The sequence below is a fragment of the Salmo salar genome, chromosome 15, assembly GCF_965601325.2.
Source record: "Salmo salar chromosome 15, fSalSal1, whole genome shotgun sequence".
In the NCBI taxonomy this organism is placed as follows: domain Eukaryota; kingdom Metazoa; phylum Chordata; class Actinopteri; order Salmoniformes; family Salmonidae; genus Salmo; species Salmo salar.
Window position 1 is genome coordinate 98,924,353 of NC_138305.1, and position 23,618 is coordinate 98,947,970.

General features: G+C 43.9%; 1 protein-coding gene across 5 annotated transcripts; it reads left to right on the forward strand.

The window, feature by feature from the left end:
- The first annotated feature begins 280 nt into the window (after window positions 1-280).
- LOC106572667 (limb region 1 homolog-like protein) lies at window positions 281-22,606 on the forward strand. 5 transcript variants are annotated; one of them, XM_014147044.3, is made up of 14 exons: window positions 7,602-7,880; window positions 10,730-10,817; window positions 11,292-11,350; window positions 12,637-12,670; window positions 12,995-13,134; window positions 13,918-14,142; window positions 14,291-14,359; window positions 14,619-14,683; window positions 14,779-14,851; window positions 14,966-15,052; window positions 15,334-15,488; window positions 16,933-17,164; window positions 17,538-17,699; window positions 20,163-22,606. In XM_014147044.3, exons 3-14 carry the CDS (start codon window positions 11,341-11,343, stop codon window positions 20,246-20,248), a joined length of 1,338 nt encoding a protein of 445 aa, XP_014002519.1. In that variant the 5' UTR covers window positions 7,602-7,880; window positions 10,730-10,817; window positions 11,292-11,340; the 3' UTR covers window positions 20,249-22,606. The 5 variants fall into 5 exon arrangements, with proteins under 5 accessions (XP_014002517.1, XP_014002519.1, XP_045552274.1 ...); XM_045696318.2 differs by having other exon boundaries at window positions 7,602-7,876; XM_014147042.3 differs by lacking the exons at window positions 7,602-7,880; window positions 11,292-11,350 and adding an exon at window positions 281-647.
- Window positions 22,607-23,618: the final 1,012 nt, after the last annotated feature.

A 23,618-nucleotide genomic window follows, 5' to 3' on the forward strand; every position in this document is an offset into this window, starting at 1 on the left:
CACTATTGGTTAGAGCCTGTAAGTAAGCGTTTCACTGTAAGGTCTACACCTGTTGTATTCGGCGCACGTGACAAACTTTGATTTGATTGATTTAATTGTTATCATCTGTTCTGAAACAGAAAACTCTGAGTTTGACAGCCTAGAGTTTGTCAACCCAGAGTTCAGGTTTAAACTCAGAGTTTGTTAAACCTGCTTTCTGAAACAGGGCCCTGGTAAATTAGAAGCAATTATGATTGTGTTCGAGAGAAAAAAATATATATACATACACGAATAAAAACGTACTGAACGCAGCCCAGGTAGCGATACATCTAACCAGCACCCATTCTCCTGGATCGCCCGCCCAGTCGCCACCCCCATGTGTAACGCGCACGGAGGACGGTTACTTGCTAGTGGAGTTTAAACGAAACAGGCTGCGCGACCGTAGCTTTGTCGTTAGTTTGAGAAGTTTAGGACAAATGTAGTTCGCTTGCCACACTGTTCTAACCAGAGAGAGATGTGTTGTTGTTTTACTATACTACCATCCCGTCCCAGCGCTTTTAGCCACGTTTTACCATATTTTAACCCCTGCGTCATGGTTTCGTAGGATGGAAGTAGACGACGTGTCGGTTAGAGAGCAACTTTTCCACAACAAAGTGCGAGAGACTTTTGTAAGTACGCTAATGCTCTTTGTTTATAAACCTCAAAACCTACATAACACATAATTTCCGCGAGATCTTAATCCGTGGTGCATTTCGGGAAGTGGCTGTATTATGTTTATAAAAGTTTGCATAGTGATGTTAACGTTTCTTCCTCTACTGAAATTCAGTGATTACTGCAGCCTATAACTTATTACAAGGGAATCTCTTTATAGGTGTGTGTGTGTGGTCATTAATGTGGTTGAGACACAGAAGGGTGACCCAAGGAGCCTTTTCTTCCACCTTGGGCCTCCATCCATATACATTTATGAATGTCCCTATATTTCTTCTCGTAAAGCCTTGGCTGTAGACTATCATGGTTGTGTGTAATGAGAGCCATGCATAACTTATAGTTGTATAGATTCCATTCAGTATATAAAACATGTACTTTAATGAATGGCTGGCTATACGTAATGATTTTACCAGAACTGTTGCCACCTGGTTCCACCACATTGACTTCTTTATGGGATGTTAGCCTGGGTTGTGTTCAGTAGGGCACACTGTAGCAAAACGTTTCGCAACATTAAATGTATATCTGCATTCTATTTGGACAAGTTTTGGTGGTACCTCTTTCACTCAGTTTTAAAACGTTTTGTCCTTACTGAATACAACACTGTACTGATGGCACAGAACAGCTCCTGCTGAACTTCAGACCTGATTAGTATTGCTTCAACAGGGCACATTGAGACGACCCTTAACCCCGCAACGCACAGCAGTTCTCATGTAGACCTAGCTACAGCAGAGCACGCCTTGTTCCATGAGCCAAAAAGATAACAGCACTGTACTTTAAAGACCACATCTAATCTTGCATTTTGTAGGCCTATTCTGTGAGTCAGAAATGACGACAACTTTGCAAAACGCCAAGACCCTCATGATGTGAAATTGTATTTCAGTATCTAGACTAGAGGTTGACCAATTATGATTTTTCAACGCCGATACCGATTATTGGAGGACCAAAATTAATCGGATGATTTAAAAAAAATAAAAATATATACACATTTGTAATAATGACAATTACAACAATACTGAATGAACACTTATTTTAACTTAATATAATACATCAATAAAATCAATTTAGTCTCAAATAAATAATGACATGTTACATTTGGTTTAAATAATGCAAAAACAAAGTGTTGGAGAAGAAAGTAAAAGTGCAATATGTGCCATGTAAAAAAAGCTAACGTTTAAGTTCCTTGCTCAGAACATGAGAACATATGAAAGCTGGTGGTTCCTTTTAACATGAGTCTTCAATATTCCCAGGTAAGAAGTTTTAGGTTGTAGTTATTATAGGACTATTTCTCTCTATACCATTTGTATTTCATATACCTTTGACTATTGGATGTTCTAATAGGTACTTTAGTATTGCCAGCCTAATCTCGGGAGTTGATAGGCTTGAAGTCATAAACAGCGCAATGCTTGAAGCACGGCGAAGAGCTGCTGGCAAATGCAGGAAAGTGCTGTTTGAATGAATGCTTACGAGCCTGCTGCTGCCTACCACCGTTCAGTCAGACTGCTCTATCAAGTCATAGACTTAATTATAATATAATAACACACAGAAATATGAGCCTTAGGTCATTAATATGGTCAAATCCGGAAACTATCATTTCGAAAACAAAACGTTTATTCTTTCGGTGAAATACGGAACCGTTCTATATTTTATCTAACCGGTGGCATCCCTAAGTCTAAATATTGCTGTTACATTGCACAACCTTCAATGTTATGTCATAATTATGTACAGTTCTGGCAAATTAATTACGGTCTTTGTTAGGAAGAAATGGTCTTCACACAGTTCGCAACGAACCAGGCAGCCCAAACTGCTGCATATACCCTGACTCTGCTTGCACTGAACACAAGAGAAGTGACACAATTTCCCTAGTTAAAAGAAATTCACGTTAGCAGGCAATATTAACTAAATATGCAGGTTTAAAAATATATACTTGTGTATTGATTTTAAGAAAGGCGTTGATGTTTATGGTTAGGTACACATTGGTGCAACAACAGTGCTTTTTTCGCAAATGGGCTTGTTAAATCACCCGTTTGGCGAAGTAGGCTGTGATTCAATGATCATTTATCAATTTAACAGGCACCGCATCGATTATATGCAATGCAGGACACGTTAGATAACTACACATGGTTGATGATATTACTAGTTTAACTTGTGATTATGTTAAGATTGTTTTTTTTATAAGATAAGTTTAATGCTGGCTAGCACCTTACCTTGGCTCCTTGCTGCACTCGCATAACAGGTAGTCAGCCTGCCACGCAGTCTCCTCGTGGAGTGCAATGTAATCGGCCATGATCGGTGTCCAAAAATGCCGACTACCGATTTGTTATGAAAATTTGAAATCGTCCCTAATTAATCGGCCATTCCGATTAACCGGTCAACCTCTAATCTAGACATACTCCATATGTTACAGCAGACTATAATGGGTAGAATTATACAAAGATGAGGTGTGTATCATGTATGGTTCACGGATCATATGGTCTTATGGGTCCTTAAAATTTCATCATGATAACAAAAATATGTTTGATACAAATATAAAAGCATGTGAAACCCCCAGAACAATCTGAGATGCCAAAAATACTTTCGGGCTACGCTGGTGTGGAATCGCCCAATAGGCTTAATACTAAAAAGATGCTTCAATGCCCAAAGCGTATCCTGACATTTCCCTTTTCACCTAGGCCTAATGTTTCTCAAGTATCCCAGCCCTTGCTTAACCTTTTAGCTAACATACAGTCCTAAGTTTATTTCTTCACTGTTTGTTCTCTCTCACACATGGTATAATCATTTGACCTCTGGTCATTAAAGGGGCTGTAGCCTTGGTTTATCATCATTGACCCTCATCTTGCTACCTTGAAAATGACTTGGTAGTTAACGTTTCAGTAATCTTGTGACGTCATCATTCCAAAGTGTATCAGAGACCAGAAGGTGTTCTGTCCCACATCAGTATTGATCTGTTATTCAACTTCCTCTCGGTAATGTGAAATATTTGGGCTATTATTATAAGGACGTGCAGACTTTTCCTGTTCCAAACCATTTGTTGATTGTTTTTGTCTGTTGCGCATCAATTAGATTCCACTTGTAAACCTAGCATTGCACAAACTCCTCAATGGGTTGGCATGAAAGCTGCTTTGAAAGCGAGGTAGCTGCAGCTTTTCTTTTTACTCTGCCGCTGTCTCCATCTGTACAGAATGGGTTTTTACTCTGCCGCTGTCTCCATCTGTACAGAATGGGTTTTTACTCTGCCGCTGCCTCCATCTGTACAGAATGGGTTTTTACTCTGCCGCTGCCTCCATCTGTACAGAATGGGTTTTTACTCTGCCGCTGCCTCCATCTGTACAGAATGGGTTTTTTCTCTGCCGCTGCCTCCATCTGTACAGAATGGGTTTTTACTCTGCCGCTGCCTCCATCTGTACAGAATGGGTTTTTACTCTGCCGCTGTCTCCATCTGTACAGAATGGGTTTTTACTCTGCCGCTGCCTCCATCTGTACAGAAAGTTTTTTTTTCTTCGGGCCGTTTAAAAAAAACAACAAAAAAAAACGTTGCGCCCACTTTCTGCACCGCCTTCAATACAAAAGCCCATCCTTTGGCCGTTAAACCCAAATGAAACCCTCTTGAAACTCCAGCTCCTTGTTCTCAAATGCCTGGCCAACTGGGCAGTGCCTTCAACACAAGCTCAGGCAGGCAGAGACCCTGGCCATTAGACACACTCTAAACTCTGGCTCCTCGGCCTATTCTTGACAACCAGGTTCATGTTGGGGCAGGAAGTGAGCAGTAGAACACCATGTTTCAGAAAGGGTTTATTCCTTTTGAGTTTGCCCAACTTTCTACCACCACCTTCCACAGAAGCCCAGCCTCTGGCTGTTAAAACCCATTCTAAGCCCAGCTCCTTGTTTAGAACTGCCTGGACAGAAAGTTGCCTTTCTCCAGTTAGAACTCAACATGTGTTTTTCACCTACAACGGCTGACTGGTCTCTCGGTCTGTCCCTCTCTCTCTGCTGGCTAGGTCTTTCACCCCCTTGTGATCCCCTCCTACCTACCGGTACTTTCTCTTTGTGGGATATAGCAGGCTTATTGCGAACCCAGCACATTGAAGGATTTCCTCCAGTTTGTTGGCTAATTTTGATGCTGAGCATTTGTAGCGTCATTGTTTTGTTGCGACATGCATTTGACATTTTGCGGTACCAGGCTAGCTATACGTCACGATTGGTAAGAATTTCTCAACAAACCTACAAAACCATAGGCTACTTGGCGTATTCGTTATGTAAGGAACAATGAAGGGGAATGTTTGTGTTACCAGTCATGTCTGTAGAGAAGGCATTGTTTTGTGTTGCATTCAGTTCATGTTGGGAAAACAAAACATTGTAGACAGTCTCAGATACCTGTCCTGTTAGCTGGACAGGTATCTGGACAGATAATTGTCCAAGTGCTAAATTGTCACTGTTGGGGACATCAGCCCAACCAGGCTATAGTGTGGGATCTATTCTCACTGCCTCAATGAGAAACAATCCTGGAATGGCAGCGATTTTTATATATATATATATTTTTTTTTTTTTTTTTTAGGAACTTCACTGTGGTTAGGGTCCAGTTGTTAATATGGGTGATACAACCACTTGTTTTCCCCAAATCTCATCTCATTGTTGCCATCCTTTAAAGTGGGTCAGGGACACCGCCTGTCCCACCCATGGATTGGAGGAGGAACCCCACTTTGTCACTGTACCATATGTCCTCATCTTCCGTTGTTAAATGTACTTTATGTCAGAGTAATGTAGTGTCTAGGCATTGATATGAAGGTGGGTGCGTGTGCAGATGCGTTTTCCTCTCCTTAAATGTTATTCTACAGTGAAGAATGGAACAGGAAGTTGTTGACCTTCTACTGCAGTGAAATAATGCCCTAGAAACGTGATCATATTTATTGAAGGTGCTCCTGCTCGTCTTTGCCGGTGATGAGTAGATCATCGAGGTAACATTGGACCCCAGTGAGCCCGCTCAGTATCTGGTCCATAGCTCTCTGAAACAAGGCCGGAGCTGAAGTGATTCCAAAAGGAAGCCTCCGGTACCTGTAGAGTCCTTTGTGAGTCACTATGGTCAACAGTTCTTGTGACTCTTGGTCCACATGCATCTGTAGATAGGCCTGACATAAGTCTTACTGAATTTTTGTCCTCCAGCTAAACCAGAAAAGATGTCATCAATGAGGGGTAGTGGATATTTTTCAGCAGTCGAGACTGGGTTAATGGTGACTTTGAAATCACCACAGAGTCTGAGTGATCCATCTTTTTTTATGACTGGAACAACGGGTGTAGCACATTCACTGGATCCAATACTCCACTCTCCACTAGTCTGTTTAGCTCAATTTCAACTTTTGGTTTTATGGCGTATGGGACAGGTCTAGCTTTGAAGCATTTTGGCTTGCTGTCTGGTTTCACGGTCAGTTCAACTGTTATGTCCTTCCTACTGCCAAGGTCTCCTTTGAACACATCTGTGTGTTTCCTCAATATCCCGTGTAGGTTTGTGTCCTCTTTTGCAACCATGGCCTTCCCTGTGGCTCAGTTGGTAGAGCATGGTGTTTGCAACGCCAGCATGGTGTGTGCAAAGCCAGGGTTGTGGGTTCGATTCCCACGGGGGGCCAGTACAAAAAAAAAATGCATGAAATGGATGCATTCACTACTGTAAGTCGCTCTGGATAAGAGCGTCTGCTAAATGACTAAAATGTGAATTTCCTGCCAGTGTAGTTTGATATTTTCCAGCCATGTGTGTCCTAGCAATGCTGGATGGTTGCCTTTCACAATGTAGAGTGGTAGCTTTACCTTCTGTTTGTTGAGCTCCACTGTAACAATCTCACCGGTGTATGTTTTCAGCGTCATCTTTGTGAGCTGTAGTGTGAGGTGATGTAGTTTCTCCTTTATATACAGCCTCAGACAGCAAAGATATGGCTGCTCCAGTGTCCACTTGCATCCGTACTGCGTTTCCATCCAGTAGCGGTGTCACCCAGTAGCCGTATCCATTGTCTGAAATTGACATAACATGCAAAGATTCTTCCCCTTCAGACAGGGTATCACTTTGTTCATCCTCTGTGTGCTCCATTTTATGCACTTTCTATTTGTACTTCCTGAAGTCGCTTTTCCTTTGTTCAGTACTTTTGTTTGGTTGTGTCTTTTTGTTTTTACATGCACGTTCGATGTGACCCTTTTTTCCACAACTTCTGCAGTCTAAGTCTTTGCGCCAACACTCCTCTGCTTGGTGACCTGGTTTCTCACAGCGATAGCATGGCTTGCCACCTCCTGCCTTGTTTTTTAACCACGTAGACACCTTATGCACTTTGGTCGATGCACTTAGCTGTTGTGCGTCTTTATTTGCCATTTCCATTGATGTACTCACTTCTATTGCTCTCTGCAATGTTAAGTTACTCTCAGTCAAAAGGCGTTTCTGAATTGCCTCGCTGCGCATGCCACACACTAACCTATCACGTTAAGTGCCACTCATTGATCGCCCAAATTCTGTGTTCAGATAACTGTTTCAATACAGCCACAAACTGTGAGATTGATTTCTCTTATGAAACCGGAATCTCTCTGCGATTATCAGTGGTTTTGGAGAATAATGTCCTTTAAAGTAGCCACAATTTCGTCATATGATTTATCACCAGGTTTTTCAGGCGTTACTAGGCTGCGCAGTAGATTGAATGTTTTTCCTCCCATAACAGTCAAAAATGTTGGCACAACGACTTCTGCTTTAATTCCATTTGCCAACACAAAGTACTCAACACGTTCTGTGTAAGAACTCCATTGTTCCACAGATTCATCAAATGTTCCTATATTTCCAATAAATGCAGACATTTTCGGTTTATTTTTCTTTCTCACACTTTTCAGACGGTCCCTTACACCCAGACCCCCTTTTTTCTTATTTTAACTCACGATGACTTCACTTTCTACCGCAGCTAAACTCTTCCTATCCCTCGAAGCTCTTGTTGCACTGGCTAGCTCCACGTTTTGTTTGCGTCTTTCTACAGCGAAAAAAAAACAAACCGAATTTAACTCAGACTTTCTGCCGAAGATGAGTGCAAACGTGAGAACGTTTCTTCCTCGTTGCCAGTTTTGTTGTATAGCACACTGTTTTACTTATACAACTAATATAAGGACAGGACATGAGACGCGAGTAGAAATGAACTGCGTTTCACAGGAAGAACATTCCAAGCATTTCAACGTAGGTAAGCAAGGGGGGTTACAGGTGCCCTAAAGGAACAGGACTAGACTATCAATACACAACAGTACCATTTTATTTAGTTCACAAGGACAAGATGTGCTTGGGTAAGCATTATTCAATCTACAGGAAACAGTCCGTTGCCAGGCAGTGGTAGCCATTTTGTCACGTTTCTGCCACTCTCTCAAGATGAGGTAACTTTCTTTCTCAACTATTGTTCTCTGCAGTTGATGTCAGCTCAGGGTGAACTCCTGAATCCTGCCACCATCGCCTCTCTTCCTCTGGGCTGGGGAGAGGATGTTTGTCTCGGCCTAGCCTTACATGTTGTGTTTTATGTGTGTCCTTGGTTGTCTCTCTGAATAGTTCCAGTTAACTCAGCATTTCCTCCCAACACCAATGGTGAAACGTATTAATCTCTCACCACATCCTGTGATTTTAGAGTTGGAGCTCTGTGAATATAGTTGTGAACAGTTGACCACTGATTTAGTTTCAAGAGGCACATTCTCAGATTTTTACCCCAGACGACCAGGCCGGCAGACAGCTATTAGACTGTATCTGATTAAATGGGATTAATCCATGTTCAGTTGGTCAAGGAGTACGTTCTCTTACAGAAGACAATATCCCTAGATTCATTGAGGCTGGCTGTATGTTGACCCAAATAGGGGTTTACGGTCTGTCTAGTTTCACAGTTTTCCTTCCAGTCCCCCACTCTCACCCCGTTTCTCCTGCTCTCATCTGGCTAAACTGGTATATCTAATCTGCAGACTCCATCTGTTTCTCTTGGCCTAATGGCCTTGTCTTGCCTCTGTCACCATCTCACTATACAGGCTGGGTCATTTCAAAACCCACGGCACCGTTGACAGTGGATAGTAATGCATTGTGATGGAACAAACACATCCTAGCTTATTGTGACCTGAAAAGGATTGCTTCAAAACATTGTCTGGGGAAGGCTTCCTGAGTCCAACCCACACATATTGACTAGATAGCTAGTTACACAACTGTGCCAGTCAGAAAGGAGAACAACCAGACTTTCTATCTATCTAGCCCCCTGTTATCATGTCCTACCAGCTGTATCCTGTCTATCCTCTGTTCTCTAGCCCCCTGTTATCTAGCCCCCAGCTTTATCCTGTCTATCCTCTGTTCTCTAGCCCCCTGTTATCCTGTCCTGCCAGCTGTATCCTGTCTAGCCCCCTGTTACCCTGTCCAGCCAGCTGTATCCTGTCTAGCCCCCTGTTATCCTGTCCTGCCCCCTGTATCCTGTCCTGCCCGCTGTATACTGTCCAGCCCCCTGTATCCTGTATCCTGTCCAGCCCCCTGTATCCTGTATCCTGTCCAGCCCCCTGTATCCTGTCCAGCCCCCTGTTATCCTGTCCAGCCAGCTGTATCCTGTCTATCCTCCTCTGTTGTCTAGCCCCCTGTTATCCTGTCTAGCCCCCTGTTATCCTGTCTAGCCCCCTGTTATCCTGTCTAGCCCCCTGTTATCCTGTCTAGCCCCCTGTTATCCTGTCTAGCCAGCTGTATCCTGTCTAGCCCCCTGTTATCCTGTCCAGCCAGCTGTATCCTGTCTATCCTCCTCTGTTCTCTACATTCCACGGTTATTACTGTTGTGATTTTCTTTCGTTTTTCTTATGTTAGTTAAGATTTCTATTTGAAATTCAGTTTCAGTTTTTTAGATCAGATTGACAATTTTTTTTACATTCGTTTTAAGTTTGCTATTTATTTTTAGGGGACGAAGTAGCCTATGCGTGGGAGGCTAGGAGCCATGTATATGTTTTGGGATGTCACTTCTTGCCATTGTGGAACAATATTGCATGAAGTGATGGGTCAGGTTATAGATTAGGTTTGAAGGTGGACTCAGCGAGGTGATGTAGATGCACCAAGTAAACAGTAGTGGGTCGATTTCCGCAACGACCAGGAGCGTTGACACGTGAGGCTAAACTTCTCTGCTGTTTTGGTCCTGTTGCTACGGCTACCACTTGTAGCACAGCTCAGTGACTGTGTGAGAGAGGTATTGCATGGTGCTCATGTCAGTATCTGATGTGCTGCTCGTGGAAATGTCATCTTGCCGAGTCTGACTTGATCATTTAACGGTAATCTCCGTGTGACCTGTCAGAAACATGAAAATCCTATTAGAAAAAAAGCTTGAAAACCACAATTGATTTTTGTCCTTAATTTAGAATGAAGAAACTTAACATAATTCATGATGGATTTCAGTTAGTTTTAGAGTCAAAGATAATAGTTTGTATTTCAATTTACTAAATAGTTTTTTCAGTTTAATATAATAACCTTGGTACATTCCTAAAGTATGTCTGTACACACGCCAAGGACCCCCCCAACCTTGTCAAGCTTCTTCGATAATCACTTACACAGCAATTCATGTCAGCCATAATGACTACAGCTCCTAGTGATGATGACCAACATAACATGGTCCTGTGTGGATCAGTTGGTAGAGCGTGGCGCTTGTAATGCCAGGGTTGTGGGTTCGATTCCCACTGGGGACCAGTACGGAAAAGTATACACTCACTACTGTAAGTCGCTCTGGATAAGAGCATAGACCTGCTAAATGACTCAAATGTAAATAACGATGATAATCAACTGTCAGAGAGAGTGAGTTTAAACCAAACCACCTAGGTGACTTGATCTGTTGTATGTGCTGATCTGAAGATGTTATCTCAACATTTACCTGATATTTATTTACTCTTTTTAGAATGGCTCCTAGACTGAGGTTGGGATTATTGAACTGAACTGCATATTTTCCCAAGAAAACAAAAGATGTCTTTCAAGTCAGATCCTGGTAATATGCAATGATCTGTATTAGCCTAATCTTTTGGTGTTTTGTTTATTTCCTCTGTCAAGATCTGTGTCCTCCTCTTCACCTGCCTCTACATACTGTCCTACCTCATCCTCACTCACTTCAAGAAGAATGCAGATTATATCACCACCGGTGAGTATGGAAGTCTGCTTGCCTGGCTCAAATGTCTTGAGGGATTATGTTAAACACATCCATCCATCAAACTAAACTAACAGTCCATTAGAGGGAAATGGAAGCTGTTGAAAAACTTCTAGATGACTTTTGCTTTTTGGAATGTTCTTGTAGTGTTATGTTTTTGGAGACCACACCTTCACTTGTGTGCACAGCAGAAACTTGACCTATTGTTCAGACCTCTTAGACTGTGTTTACACAAGCAGCCAAATTCTGATTTATAGAATTAGAATTGGTCTTCTTACCAATCTGACTAGCTCTGAAAAATATCTGATGTTTGGTCAAAAGACAAATTAAATGAAAAAAATATCTGAATTGGGCTGCCTGTGTAAACAGCCTTGGATGTAGATGTAGTGAAATCAGTTCATTGGTTTCTTTGAGTTAGTCTATTGTAAGTGTTGGGCTGCTAGTATACTGTACATTGTTTTGCTCTAGGATGTCCACAAGCCTCAAGACTCGCCTGAAGGCAGTACCAGTTTAAAAAATGAATGGAAGTATGTATGGAAGTTGTTTATTTCCTGATCTTTCTTATATCTCTCAGATATAGGACAGACACTTCAGAACAAACTTCCTTTAGTCCCCCCAAAATGTCAGTTATTCAGTGCATTTCTATGGGCTAATGGCAGTAAGGCCAGATCAATGTTCCAGTAAATATTTTTAAGACAAAACAAATTGGCTCCCTATATTAAAAAGATGGAGAACAAGCTATGAACAAAAAATACTGACGTTTTGGTACAGCCAACTAGCGCAAAAATAATATTGTGATATTGTCAAAACAATATGATATATTGTCAAAAATAATATCTCTGGGCCTCCCGATGGGTGGCGGTCTAAGGCACTGCATTGCATGTGGTGATAGAGGTGTTACTCTAGCACTGCACGCTGACACGGTGTTTCCTCCGACACATTGGTGAGGCTGACTTCTGGGTTAAGTGAGCAGTGTGTCGAGAAGCAGTGTGGCTTGGCGGGGACGTGTTTCGGAGGACACATGGCTCTTGACCTTTGCCTCTCCTGAGTTGGCACAGGAGTTGCAGCGATGGGACAAGACTGTAACTACCAATTGGGTATCACAAAATTGGAGTAAAAAAAGTACTAATATCTCAACATTTAACTGTATAGACCCCCCCCCATCACTACTTTAATGTGTGTTTTGCACGTTTCCCTACCAACCTGTACATGTGGAGGTGTAGCAGCTATCTATCTGGGCCTATAGCTGTGGACCTTGGCCAGAACACACAGGGCCCTAAACTGCTGCAGGAGGTTGTTATGGAAACGCCTCAGGCTTGTGGATCAGCTGGGTGAGGGGTGGGAGGAATGTTCCTTTTAAGATAAACACGTACCCTGTCCTTTCCAAGTATGACCATTTTATAATTGAACACAAAGTGTGGATGTGCAAATGCAATTGATTATGTGGCTTTATGTAATCACACCAATAAGGTGTGGTTATAGAAAACAGCTGTAGCACCTCAAACATAACAAGTCTGGCCTGTATCTGTATCCTTCTGGCAGAGGTTTGGTATTGGGCCAGCCCACTTCCTCGCCTCTACCTCCTCTTCCTCTCCTCTACCGCCTCTTCCTCGCCTCTACCTCCAGGCTCCATCAACATTCCTACCATTTCACTTCTCTTATCTGTCTGGTTGGTTGGTTTGGCGCCATCTGTTTTCAAGGTTTCCTTCATTTGCCAAGATGCTCACGTTCCTTTAGTCAATACTAAGTTGCCAAACTAGCATGTTGGTATAAATGTGAATCACTTACTCATATGTTTTTCGCCATTTTTCAGATGACATTGAAGATGCGACCGTCAACAAAATTGCGTAAGTAAAGAGCGTAAGGCTGAACAAACTGACTTGGTAGCAGTCTGCAGCATGTTGACTCAGTCACTCACTGTGTCAATGTGTGAGCAGAGCGTTTCAGCTAGTATCTGAGTCAATGTGACCAAATGAAAGGTAGTGTAGTTTTATCAGTCTGCCCAGTGTAACTGTTAATGTCATTCCTACCCTTTGTCATACCAGTTGGCACTACACTGTCCCCTTGCCTTCTCACAGAGAAGCTACAGGAAACACACACTCCAAAATGCTTTATTGTCCATTTCCATGAGAATGAATTTCTACAGTCACTGAAACTCTCTCCCCCTCCAGGCTGTGGCTGTGTACATTCACCCTCTCTGTGGCGGTGTGTGCTGTGCTGCTCCTCCCCATTTCCATCCTGTCCAATGAGGTGCTGCTCACCTTCCCTCACAGCTACTACATGCAGTGGCTCAATGGATCACTCATCCACGGTACTGTACCTTGTCTATACTACAACCAACACAGCATTTCATGTCTACACCATAACGACGCACTCACTCAGTACTTCTATAGCCTTCTGTTTTAAACCATATTTATATCCTAAGTATCGATAGTCAATGAGCTTGAAATCAATATGAACCGTGTTTGATGTTGGAAATGATTATATACGACAAAACACACATCACGGCAAGAGACAACACACCACTGCATAAAGGGAGACCTAAGGCAGCAACACATGACAACACATCATGGTAGCAACATGGTAGCAGCACAAAACATGGTACAAACATTATTGGGCACAGACAACCGCACAAAGGGCAAGAAGGTGGAGACAACAATACATCACGCAAAGCAGCCACAACTGTTGCCTTTGGTTTTATGGCAAATATAGTGTGGTGTTTGGAAAAGGTGAGTCATGTTATCCTTTCACAGTAATTAAACAACAAGCGGAAGTGGGCCCCATACGTTAGCTCTTGGTGGGAATAACAAGGAGTACTGTCAACAACTCGACCTCACTGAACCCTGTAGCTTATTGCCATAGATCCCTACAGATGTTAGTGGACTGGACTGAATGCCCCCAAAAGTGTTACCCTAGACAGCCAGGCTGCGCCTCATTGTGGCTGACTGTGGTACTGTTAACAGCCGAACGTAGTTCACCTTTGGACCTGTTCCTAATATTTGCTAATAGATTGTTATATCTATTTGATGGTGTTTCATTAAGTTGTAATCTGTAATGTTTTGACCATATCTCTTTTCTTTCTCTCCATCATCAGGCTTATGGAACCTAGTGTTCTTGTTCTCCAACCTGTCCCTGGTCTTCCTCATGCCCTTCGCCTACTTCTTCACTGAGTCGGAGGGCTTCGTGGGCTGTAAGAGGGGGGTGATGGCGCGGGTGTATGAGACGGCGGTGGTGCTGCTGCTGCTCACTCTGCTGGTGCTGGGCATGGTGTGGGTGGGTGTTGCCCTGCTGAACAACACGGCCAGGGAGAGCCTCTACGGTCAGTTGATCTTTGACTTTGCTATTCATATAAGCCATTTTGCTACTGTTCGCAATGGGTATTTTGAAGAATTGAATTGGTGTCCTTTATTTTTGAGAACCATACATGAAAATCCTTTCTCTGGTGACCTTTTGATATCCCATCTCAGACGTGTGGGAGTGCTACCTGCCCTACCTCTACTCTGCCATCTCTCTGTTCGGAGTGCTGCTGCTCCTGTGTAAGTAGCTGACAAACTTGGGATCATTTTCTCATGGTCAGATCATTTTTTAGATTATATTTTAGTCATTTAGCAGACACACTTATCCATAGCGACTTACAGGAGTGATTAGGGTTAAGTGTCTTGCTCAAGGGCACATCGATAGATTTTGTTTTACTTAGTTGGCTCTGGGATACGAACCAGCGACTGTTCAGTTACTGGCCCAACGCTCTTAACCGCTAGACTATCTGCCACCCTACCACTTCCTGTCTCCCTGCAGTGTGCACTCCCTTCGGGCTGTCCCGCATGTTCAGTGTCACTGGGAGCCTACTGGTCAAACCAGGGGTGAGTGACAGTCCACATACTATACCCCCATATACAGACAACAACACTATAGCATTGTTATAACTTGATGACATCCATCCCCTGTGTTTCTTCAGCTGTTGGAGAATGTGGAGGTGGAGATGAACTGTGCTACATTCGAGGAGGCTTCGCTCTCCAGGAAACTCAACAGTGAGTTGACTACCACGGGTTAGAGTACACAGACAGGATGCTCACACTACACCATGCTATTATGACTCATCCTAGAGGAGGTGGTGTGTGTTGACCTTGCTCTGTTCCTTGTAGGTGGTAGCAGGTCATGCAGAACCACTGTAGACGTGGAGCCTTTGAGGATGCAGTTCCTCAGCGTCCAGGCCAAACGCATCGCCCTCCGTAAGACCAAGATGTGTATATAATAGTACTGTGTTTTATTACCTTCTGTAGGTATTGACTGATTTAGGGCTGCAGCATACAGGGATCACTGTGGGGATACTAGGGTTGGATAGTATTCATTGGAAGATTATTATTATTATTATTATTATTATAAAAGTACAACATTGTTTGATTTCATTCAGGCATTAAAAGTCCAGGAATAGCTACACTGCTCACCGGGAGACAGACCGCATTGTTTACAATGGTCCTCAGCTTGCCTCATCTCTCTCTCTCCCTCCCAGAGATGCGGAGGAGAGCATCACCATGGCAGCGGAACCTGTTCTACCCTCTGGCCATGCTCCTGCTCCTAGCTCTAACGGTGGTGTGTGTGTTGATGGTGTGTTTCCACGTTCTGGAGCTCCTCTTCGACGAGACGGCCATGCCCAGAGGAATGGGGGTGAGGACTCTACCAAGGGGAATAAGGGGATGTGTGAGCTGGTAGGGGCTTTGTATGGATTATTGGCTTTTATGGCATCAATTCTAGACCACGTGCTGTTAGTCTTGTAGGGCTGGGCGATATGTCCGAAAACTCCTATCTCGATTTAAATTAATTTTTTCATACGTATGAGTGAGTCCTTAAAATTAGTTGCTGACTGGTGTATAAAATTGAGCACACAGCCATCATAGACAAACAATGGCCTTACTGAAGAGCTCAATGACTTTCAACATGGCACAGTCATAGGATGCCACCTTTCCAACAAGTCAGTTTGTCAGATTTCTGCCCTGCTAGAGCTGCCCCAGTCAACTGTAAGTGCTGTTATTGTGAAGTGGAAACAGCTAGTAGCAACAACGGCTCAGCCACGAAGTGGTAGGCTCAGCCACGAAGTGGTAGGCCACACAAGCGCACAGAATGGGGCCGCCAAGTGCTGAAGTGCGTAAAAATTCTGTCCTTGGTTGCAACACTCACTACCGAGTTCCAAACTGCCTCTGGAAGCAAAGTCGGCACAAGAACTTCATCGAGAGCTTCATGAAATGGGTTTCCAAGGGTGAGCAGCCGCATACAAGCCTAAGATCACCATGCAAAATGCCAAGCATCAGCTGGACTGGTGTAAAGCTCGCCGCCATTGGACTCTGGAGCAGTGGAAGCTCGTTTTCTGGATTGATGAATCACGCTTCAACATCTGGCAGTCCGAGGGGCGAATCTGGGTTATGTGGATGCCAGAAGAACGCTAGTGCCAACTGTAACGTTTTGGTAGAGGAATAATGTTCTGGGGATGTTTTTCATGGTTTAGGCTAGGCCCCTTATTTCCAGTGAAGGGAAATCTTAACGCTACAGCATACAATGACATTCTAGAAGATTCTGTGCTTCCAACTTTGTGGTAACAGAAATGGGTTGTTGAGATCAGTGTGGAAGAACTTGACTGGCCTGCGCAGAGCCCTGACCTCAACCCCATCGAACATATTTGGGATGATTTGGAACGCCGACTGTGAGCCAGGTCTAATCGCCCAACATCAGTGCCCAACCTCACTAATGCTATTGTGGCTGAATGGAAGCAAGTCCCAGCAGCAATGTTCCAACATCTAGTGGAAAGCCTTCCCAGAAGAGTGGAGACTGATATAGGGAGGACCGATTCCATATTAATGCCCATGATTTTGGAAAGAGATGTTCAACAAGCAGTTGTCCACATACTTTTGGTCATGTAGTGTATGTTGAATTCTAACTGTATATTGCCACTAATGTTGCTCCTGAATAGCCTGTTCTATGCCATATGAAGTGACTGAGGATTATTATATGTTATATTGTTTTAAGACTACACAAATACAAGGAACATGCGGAGGAGGGAGGGTGGGAACATTTTACAACCAATTGGCATTAACCGTGTGTTTCCTCTGTGTGATAGGACCCTCGTCTGGGGACAGCTTCCTTCTCCATGTTTGGTTCTCTGGGAGCAGCAGTGCAGGTGGTCCTCATCATGTACCTGATGGTGTCATCTGTGGTGGGCTTCTACAGCTCTCCTCTCTTCACCTCCCTGCTGCCCCACACTCAGGACACCAACCTCACACAGATCATTGGGAACTGTGTCTCTCTTCTGGTCCTCAGCTCAGCACTGCCAGTCTTCTCTCGTACTCTGGGTAAGGGCTCTCCCCTTTTCCCTGGTTGAGTTTCTATATTCTTGTCTCATATGGTTGAACAAAAAGTGCCGCATTTCCTACTGTTATTAGACAGAGCTTCTGGTTGCATGATCATTTCTGACCAGAAGAGGGCGTGTCTTTGCAGTCAATCACTATGAATGCTGTGTGACCTTGGCCATGTTCTAGTACTGTGTACACCCTCACCAGTCAGAGATCTGAACTGTATCCATCCATGATGAGCAGTTAGTGTCAAACCTGGCCATGTTCTAGTACTGTGTACACCCTCACCAGTCAAAGATCTGAACTGTATCCATCCATGATGAGCAGTTACAGAGCGTCAAACCTAACCACATTCTTTCTATCTGTTCTTCAGGCATCACACGGTTTGACCTGCTGGGAGACTTTGGGAGGTATAACTGGCTGGGGAACTTCCACATAGTGTTCCTGTACAACATTCTGTTCGCTGGCCTCACCTCTGCTTGCCTCATCAACACTCTCACCTGGACTGTGCAGAGAGAACTCATACGTGCTTTTGGTACTTACATCAATCAATCCAAATGTATTTCTAAAGCCTCTATATACATTAAACAGTGCTTGACAGGAAGATATGTCTATGGACCTGTTACCTGATTTTTCTATATGTTGGCTCTTTATGTTAAGTTTTTAAAATGCTAACGCTTTCATATAACTTTACATCTTTCAATTTAAAGGGATGTTCCACTCCAAATACAACCTTATATGATTTGTCCACTTATCTTGGCTGCAGCCAAATCACCTCATCAGCTATTGAATATGTACTTGATTAGTCATATTGTGTTACTTTCATTATGCAGTAGAAGGGCTGTGCTAGCTGCCAATGGTCAGTGTGTTTTCAGAGTGACTGAACAGTGAGCAAGCTAGCAAGGTGTTCCCTTCCCAGCTTTGGGCCTGGCCATGTTTCCCAATGGGCTGCTCTCCTTTCCTCAGATACAATTAAATATCAGATAAAGGCCTATACAATTCTCTCAGGAAAGTGAGAGGGGAGTAGGAGTCCCCTAGGTGCCTGTAGGTCTGGTGGCTGGGCCCACTCCCCAGCCCCTCATACACACTCCAGAGCCACACGTGCGTTTTGCCCTTCCGCCCAACAAAAACAACAGTTCGGAGTCCTCTATCTATCTATCTATCCCAAAAAATAAAGGGAACACTTAAACAACACATCCTAGATCTGAATGAAAGAAATAATATTATTAAATACTTTTTTCTTTACATAGTTGAATGCGCTGACAACAAAATCACACAAAAATAATCAATGGAAATCCAATTTATCAACCCATGGAGGTCTGGATTTGGAGTCACACTCAAAATTAAAGTGGAAAACCACACTACAGGCTGATCCAACTTTGATGTAATGTCCTTAAAACAAGTCAAAATGAGGCTCAGTAGTGTGTGTGGCCTCCACGTGCCTGTATGACCTCCCTACAACGCCTGGGCATGCTCCTGATGAGGTGGCGGATGGTCTCCTGAGGGATCTCCTCCCAGACCTGGACTAAAGCATCCGCCAACTCCTGGACAGTCTGTGGTGCAACGTGGCGTAGGTGGATGGAGCGAGACATGATGTCCCAGATGTGCTCAATTGGATTCAGGTCTGGGGAACGGGCGGGCCAGTCCATAGCATCAATGCCTTCCTCTTGCAGGAACTGCTGACACACTCCAGCCACATCAGGTCTAGCATTGTCTTGCATTAGGAGGAACCCAGGGCCAACCGCACCAGCATATGTGTCACAAGGGGTCTGAGGATCTCATCTCGGTACCTAATGACAGTCAGGCTACCTCTGGCGAGCACATGGAGGGCTGTGCGGCCCCCCAAAGAAATGCCACCTCACACCATGACTGACCCACCGCCAAACCGGTCATGCTGGAGGATGTTGCAGGCAGCAGAACGTTCTCCACGGCGTCTCCAGACTCTGTCACGTCTGTCACATGTGCTCAGTGTGAACCTGCTTTCATCTGTGAAGAGCACAGTGCGCCAGTGGCGAATTTGCCAATCTTGATGTTCTCTGGCAAATGCCAAACATTCTGCACGGTGTTGGGCTGTAAGCACAATCCCCACCTGTGGACGTCGGGCCCTCATACCACCCTCATGGAGTCTGTTTCTGACCGTTTGAGCAGACACATGCACATTTGTGGCCTGCTGGAGGTCATTTTGCAGGGCTCTGGCAGTGCTTCTCCTGCTCCTCCTTGCACAAAGGCGGAGGTAGCGGTCCTGCTGCTGGGTTGTTGCCCTCCTACGGCCTCCTCCACGTCTCCTGATGTACTGGCCTGTCTCCTGGTAGCGCCTCCATGCTCTGGACACTACGCTGACAGACACAGCAAACCTTCTTGCCACAGCTCGCATTGATGTGCCATCCTGGATGAGCTGCACTACCTGAGCCACTTGTGTGGGTTGTAGACTCCGTCTCATGCTACCACTAGAGTGAAAGCACCGCCAGCATTCAAAAGTGACCAAAACATCAGCCAGGAAGCATAGGAACTGAGAAGTGGTCTGTGGTCCCCACCTGCAGAACCACTCCTTTATTGGGGGTGTCTTGCTAATTGCCTATAATTTCCACCTGTTGTCTATTCCATTTGCACAACAGCATGTGAAATGTATTGTCAATCAGTGTTGCTTCCTAAGTGGACAGTTTGATTTCACAGAAGTGTGATTGACTTGGAGTTACATTGTGTTGTTTAAGTGTTCCCTTTATTTTTTTGAGCAGTGTGTGTGATATATATATATATATACCCCTTACTCACAACATAGATGGCATCTCTCCTCTCCTTTCCCGCTACCTCCCCAACTGCTTTTGTTCTGTTTTGTGATTGATGGACTTTCTTAGCACCCAAACTTTCTTGGCCATACACTCTGTCCCTCTCTTTCCTTTGCTCACCGTCTTTCTCTCGTGATCTCTGTGTGTGTGGTGGCGGTAAACGTGCCATGTCGTTACACCTTTTTAACCGTATGTGTTTTATGTCTCCGCAGGTCTCCACAAACTGCCTCTGACCGTGTCCCGCACCACCATCCCCCTCAAGCTCCTTCTGGCCAATGGCCTGTCAAAGATCCAGTGACTGACATTCCCTTGACCAATCAACTGTCATCTCTAACACCTTACCGGGACCTAAGCCTCCTGAAGAGCATTCCCATTGGATCAAAAGGCACCTCGTCTTCAGTCCTCCAGCCTATCGGTGTCTGGATCACCAGAATGAAAAGACAGAAGTGGAGGATTAGAAGTGCAGTTTGGCCAATGGTGCCGTAGAGCGCTGCTCACTGACTAGCACCAATCAATGCAAGTTGACCTGGGGAATCAATTTAAATTGTCTCAGACTACAATACTGGGGTTATATTGGAATCATTGTGCACAGTAATCTGAGCCAAAAATGAGATGTTCTGGAACCAATGAAAGATTCTGGAAGTGAAAAAGGGATCTAATCTGTATCAGGGTTCTTGTTGACATTGTGACATCATACAGAACATCCTGGATGTCCTAATGCCCTGTGAGAAACTCTGTGGGTTTGAGAGGTTGAGCTGGGACTGACTTACTTTACTCTTTGGACACACGTGTAAAAGTCAAAGCTATTTTGGAACATTACATTGTGACTGACTGACATTCCCTTTTCCTGCTCTGGGGTTCAGCATTTGAATCGTCTCGCTCGCTGCCGCCTCCCCCTCCCCCCTCTCATGTTAAACCACTATTTTTGGGCCTCACTCATCCTGTGAATCCCATTTCCATGTTTTTTAAGACGTCTGTCTGTAATGATGTTGTGTTTGTTAATGAGAGGAGGATGTTTTTTAAAATGAGGGTTGAGGCATTACTCACTCTATTCTACATACCTTGACCTTCATATCGTGGAGGAAGAGAACGGGACAGGACAGGGTTGTATTCATTAGGTTATGTTTGAAAACTTTTTGCAACAGAAAAAAGGTTTGCGTTTCGGTCAGTTTTCCATTTTTTTTTCCCTCTAATGAACATGACCCATGACTTGTTTTTAAACTCATCACTTGGAATAACTGAACGATATATGAAAAGATACCTTAACACATACAGATGATTTAATTTTTTAAGGAGGTTGTGTTATTGGTCGTATAATGGCATTTCTGTTTACTTTTTCTCATGGGTTTCTAACCCCCTAAAGAGGAGCTTCCTAAATGCAAAGTGACACCCACTAGTTTTGGGTGTCCTGCCTTGGACCAATCTTACTGTGAATGTTTTTAACGTTTGGTAATATCAACCTAAGTGCAATACTGGTTACTGTCCACTGCCAATTCCAGATGTTTTTTTCTGTTCATTTTGATATTGGAATAGTCTAAATGATCTGTGGCTTTGTTTTTATTTGTGTCATGGTTCTCCTTTGCTGTATCAGCATGTTAAGTTGCAGTAGTATTCTTTATTATTAGCTGATAGTCAGAGTTCTGTTCCGTTCATCGCCAGCAGGGGGCAGGGTCTCCAAATTCACCAAACTCACCTGGCAGCCTGCTGAACGTTTACCTGAAGTTCTGTTATCCTTGATCACTGGTCAGTCATTAAAGTTGACTAATTTCACTAGCCTGGTCCCAGATCTGTTTGCCATCTTGCCAACTCCTTTGCCGCTCATTGTCATGCTAAACAACATTAAAATGCCATAAGAATTTGGCAAACGAGCAGAAACGGATCTGGCACCCATCAATTCAATATATTCTTTGCAGAGCACAATGTTTGAGTGGGCTGGTTACTTAGGGGTGATAATGTTAAAGTGGTACTCTTTTAAAAAAAAATGTATTAGTCAATCAAGGGCATTTTTTTACTGTGAGACTGCAGAACCTCTCTTTAACCTGGGAGCTGATGGACATTTTATTTCGTATTGTTTAAAAACGCTAACGTAATGAGAATGTGACCATAGGTGTTGAAACAGAAATAAATATATAATTGCTTTCAGCAAAAAAAATACAAAAATTACTAGGGAGGAAAAGGACAAATGTATTGCATTTTCCTATACAGTCTGTCTGGATTGGTATGAGTAATAAGACTGTTTACAGTGCAGTTAGATCTAGTATACATCTATAAATCATCGGGTCTCATTGTCCAGCTCATCCCGGTTCCGGGCTGTGTGATTGCTTGTGTGCGAGTGTTGGTCCATCCTGTGCCAGTGTGTCTGTCTTCTGAGTGTCGTGTGAGTGTGCGTGTCTGTCCTCTGTCCCTCCACCCTTACTCGCCTTGCTTTAATCAGGCCCAGAACAAAGCTGTTGTATTTTGTCCCGTCTGTCATCAGAGGCTGTCCCTGACGCTGCTAAAACCCAAGCCCACACACAAATCAAGAGGAGAGGAGACTCTCTCGTGCGCGCTCTCCTTCACCGCCACCCACCTAATCCTCTTTTCCTCCACCAGTTTTCCTTGCATATTATTCATTTCCTCTTGGAAGGAAGAAAAATAAATCCCAGTTTCTCCTTGATTTTTGTTTGCGTTTCTTGTTTTCTTTTGTTGGATGCTTGATTTGTCTTTTGTTTTGTGTTGCCTTTTTCCTCCGCTAAAAGGGAGTGTCTAAATGTTCGCGGAATGCTACTTCCTGTGAATCAAATGTTATTTGTCAAATGCGCCGAATACAACAGGTGTAGACCTTACAGTGATATGCTTAATTACAAGCCCTTAACCAACAACGCAGTTTTAGGGAAAAAGTGTTATTTAAAAAATAAAAGTAACAAATAATTAAAGAGCAGCAGTAAAATAACAACAGCGAGGCGATATACAGGGGGTACCGGTACAGAGTCAATGGGCAGGGGCACCGGTTAGTCGAGGTAATATGTGCATGTAGAGTTACTAAAGTGACTATGCATAGATAATAAACAGAGTAGCAGCAGTGTAAAAGTGTGTGGGGGGGGGGGGGGTAGCCCTTTGATTAGCTGTTCAGGAGTCTTATGGCTTGGGGGTAGAAGCTGTTAACAAGCCTCTTGGACCTAGACTTGGCGCTCCGGTACCGCTTGCCGTGCGGTAGCAGAGAGAAGTCTCACTAGGGTGGCTGGAGTCTTTGAAAATGTTTTGTGCCTTCCTCTGACACCACCTGGTATAGAGATCCTGGATGGCAGGAAGCTTGACCCTAGTGATGTCCTGGGCCATAAGCACTACCCTCTGTAGTGCCTTGCGGTTGGAGGCCGGGCAGTTGCCGGTCCAGGCATTGACGCAACCAGTCAGGATGCTCTCGATGGTGCAGCTGTAGAACTTTTTGAGGATCTGAGGACCCATACCAAACATACAAATCAGAGGTTTGGTTCGCCCTGTGGGCTGTAGGCACACACACACACCGCCTAGACATGGCATTTAATGAATACGTGTGTGTGTGTGTGTGTGTCAGAAACAAGTGCATCTACCTGTTTTGAAACTTTCAGAGCGATTGACATTTCATTGACACCCCCCCCCCAACCTAATTATTTTAGTGAATGTGCAAACTGGCCTAGTAAAATTAGTTC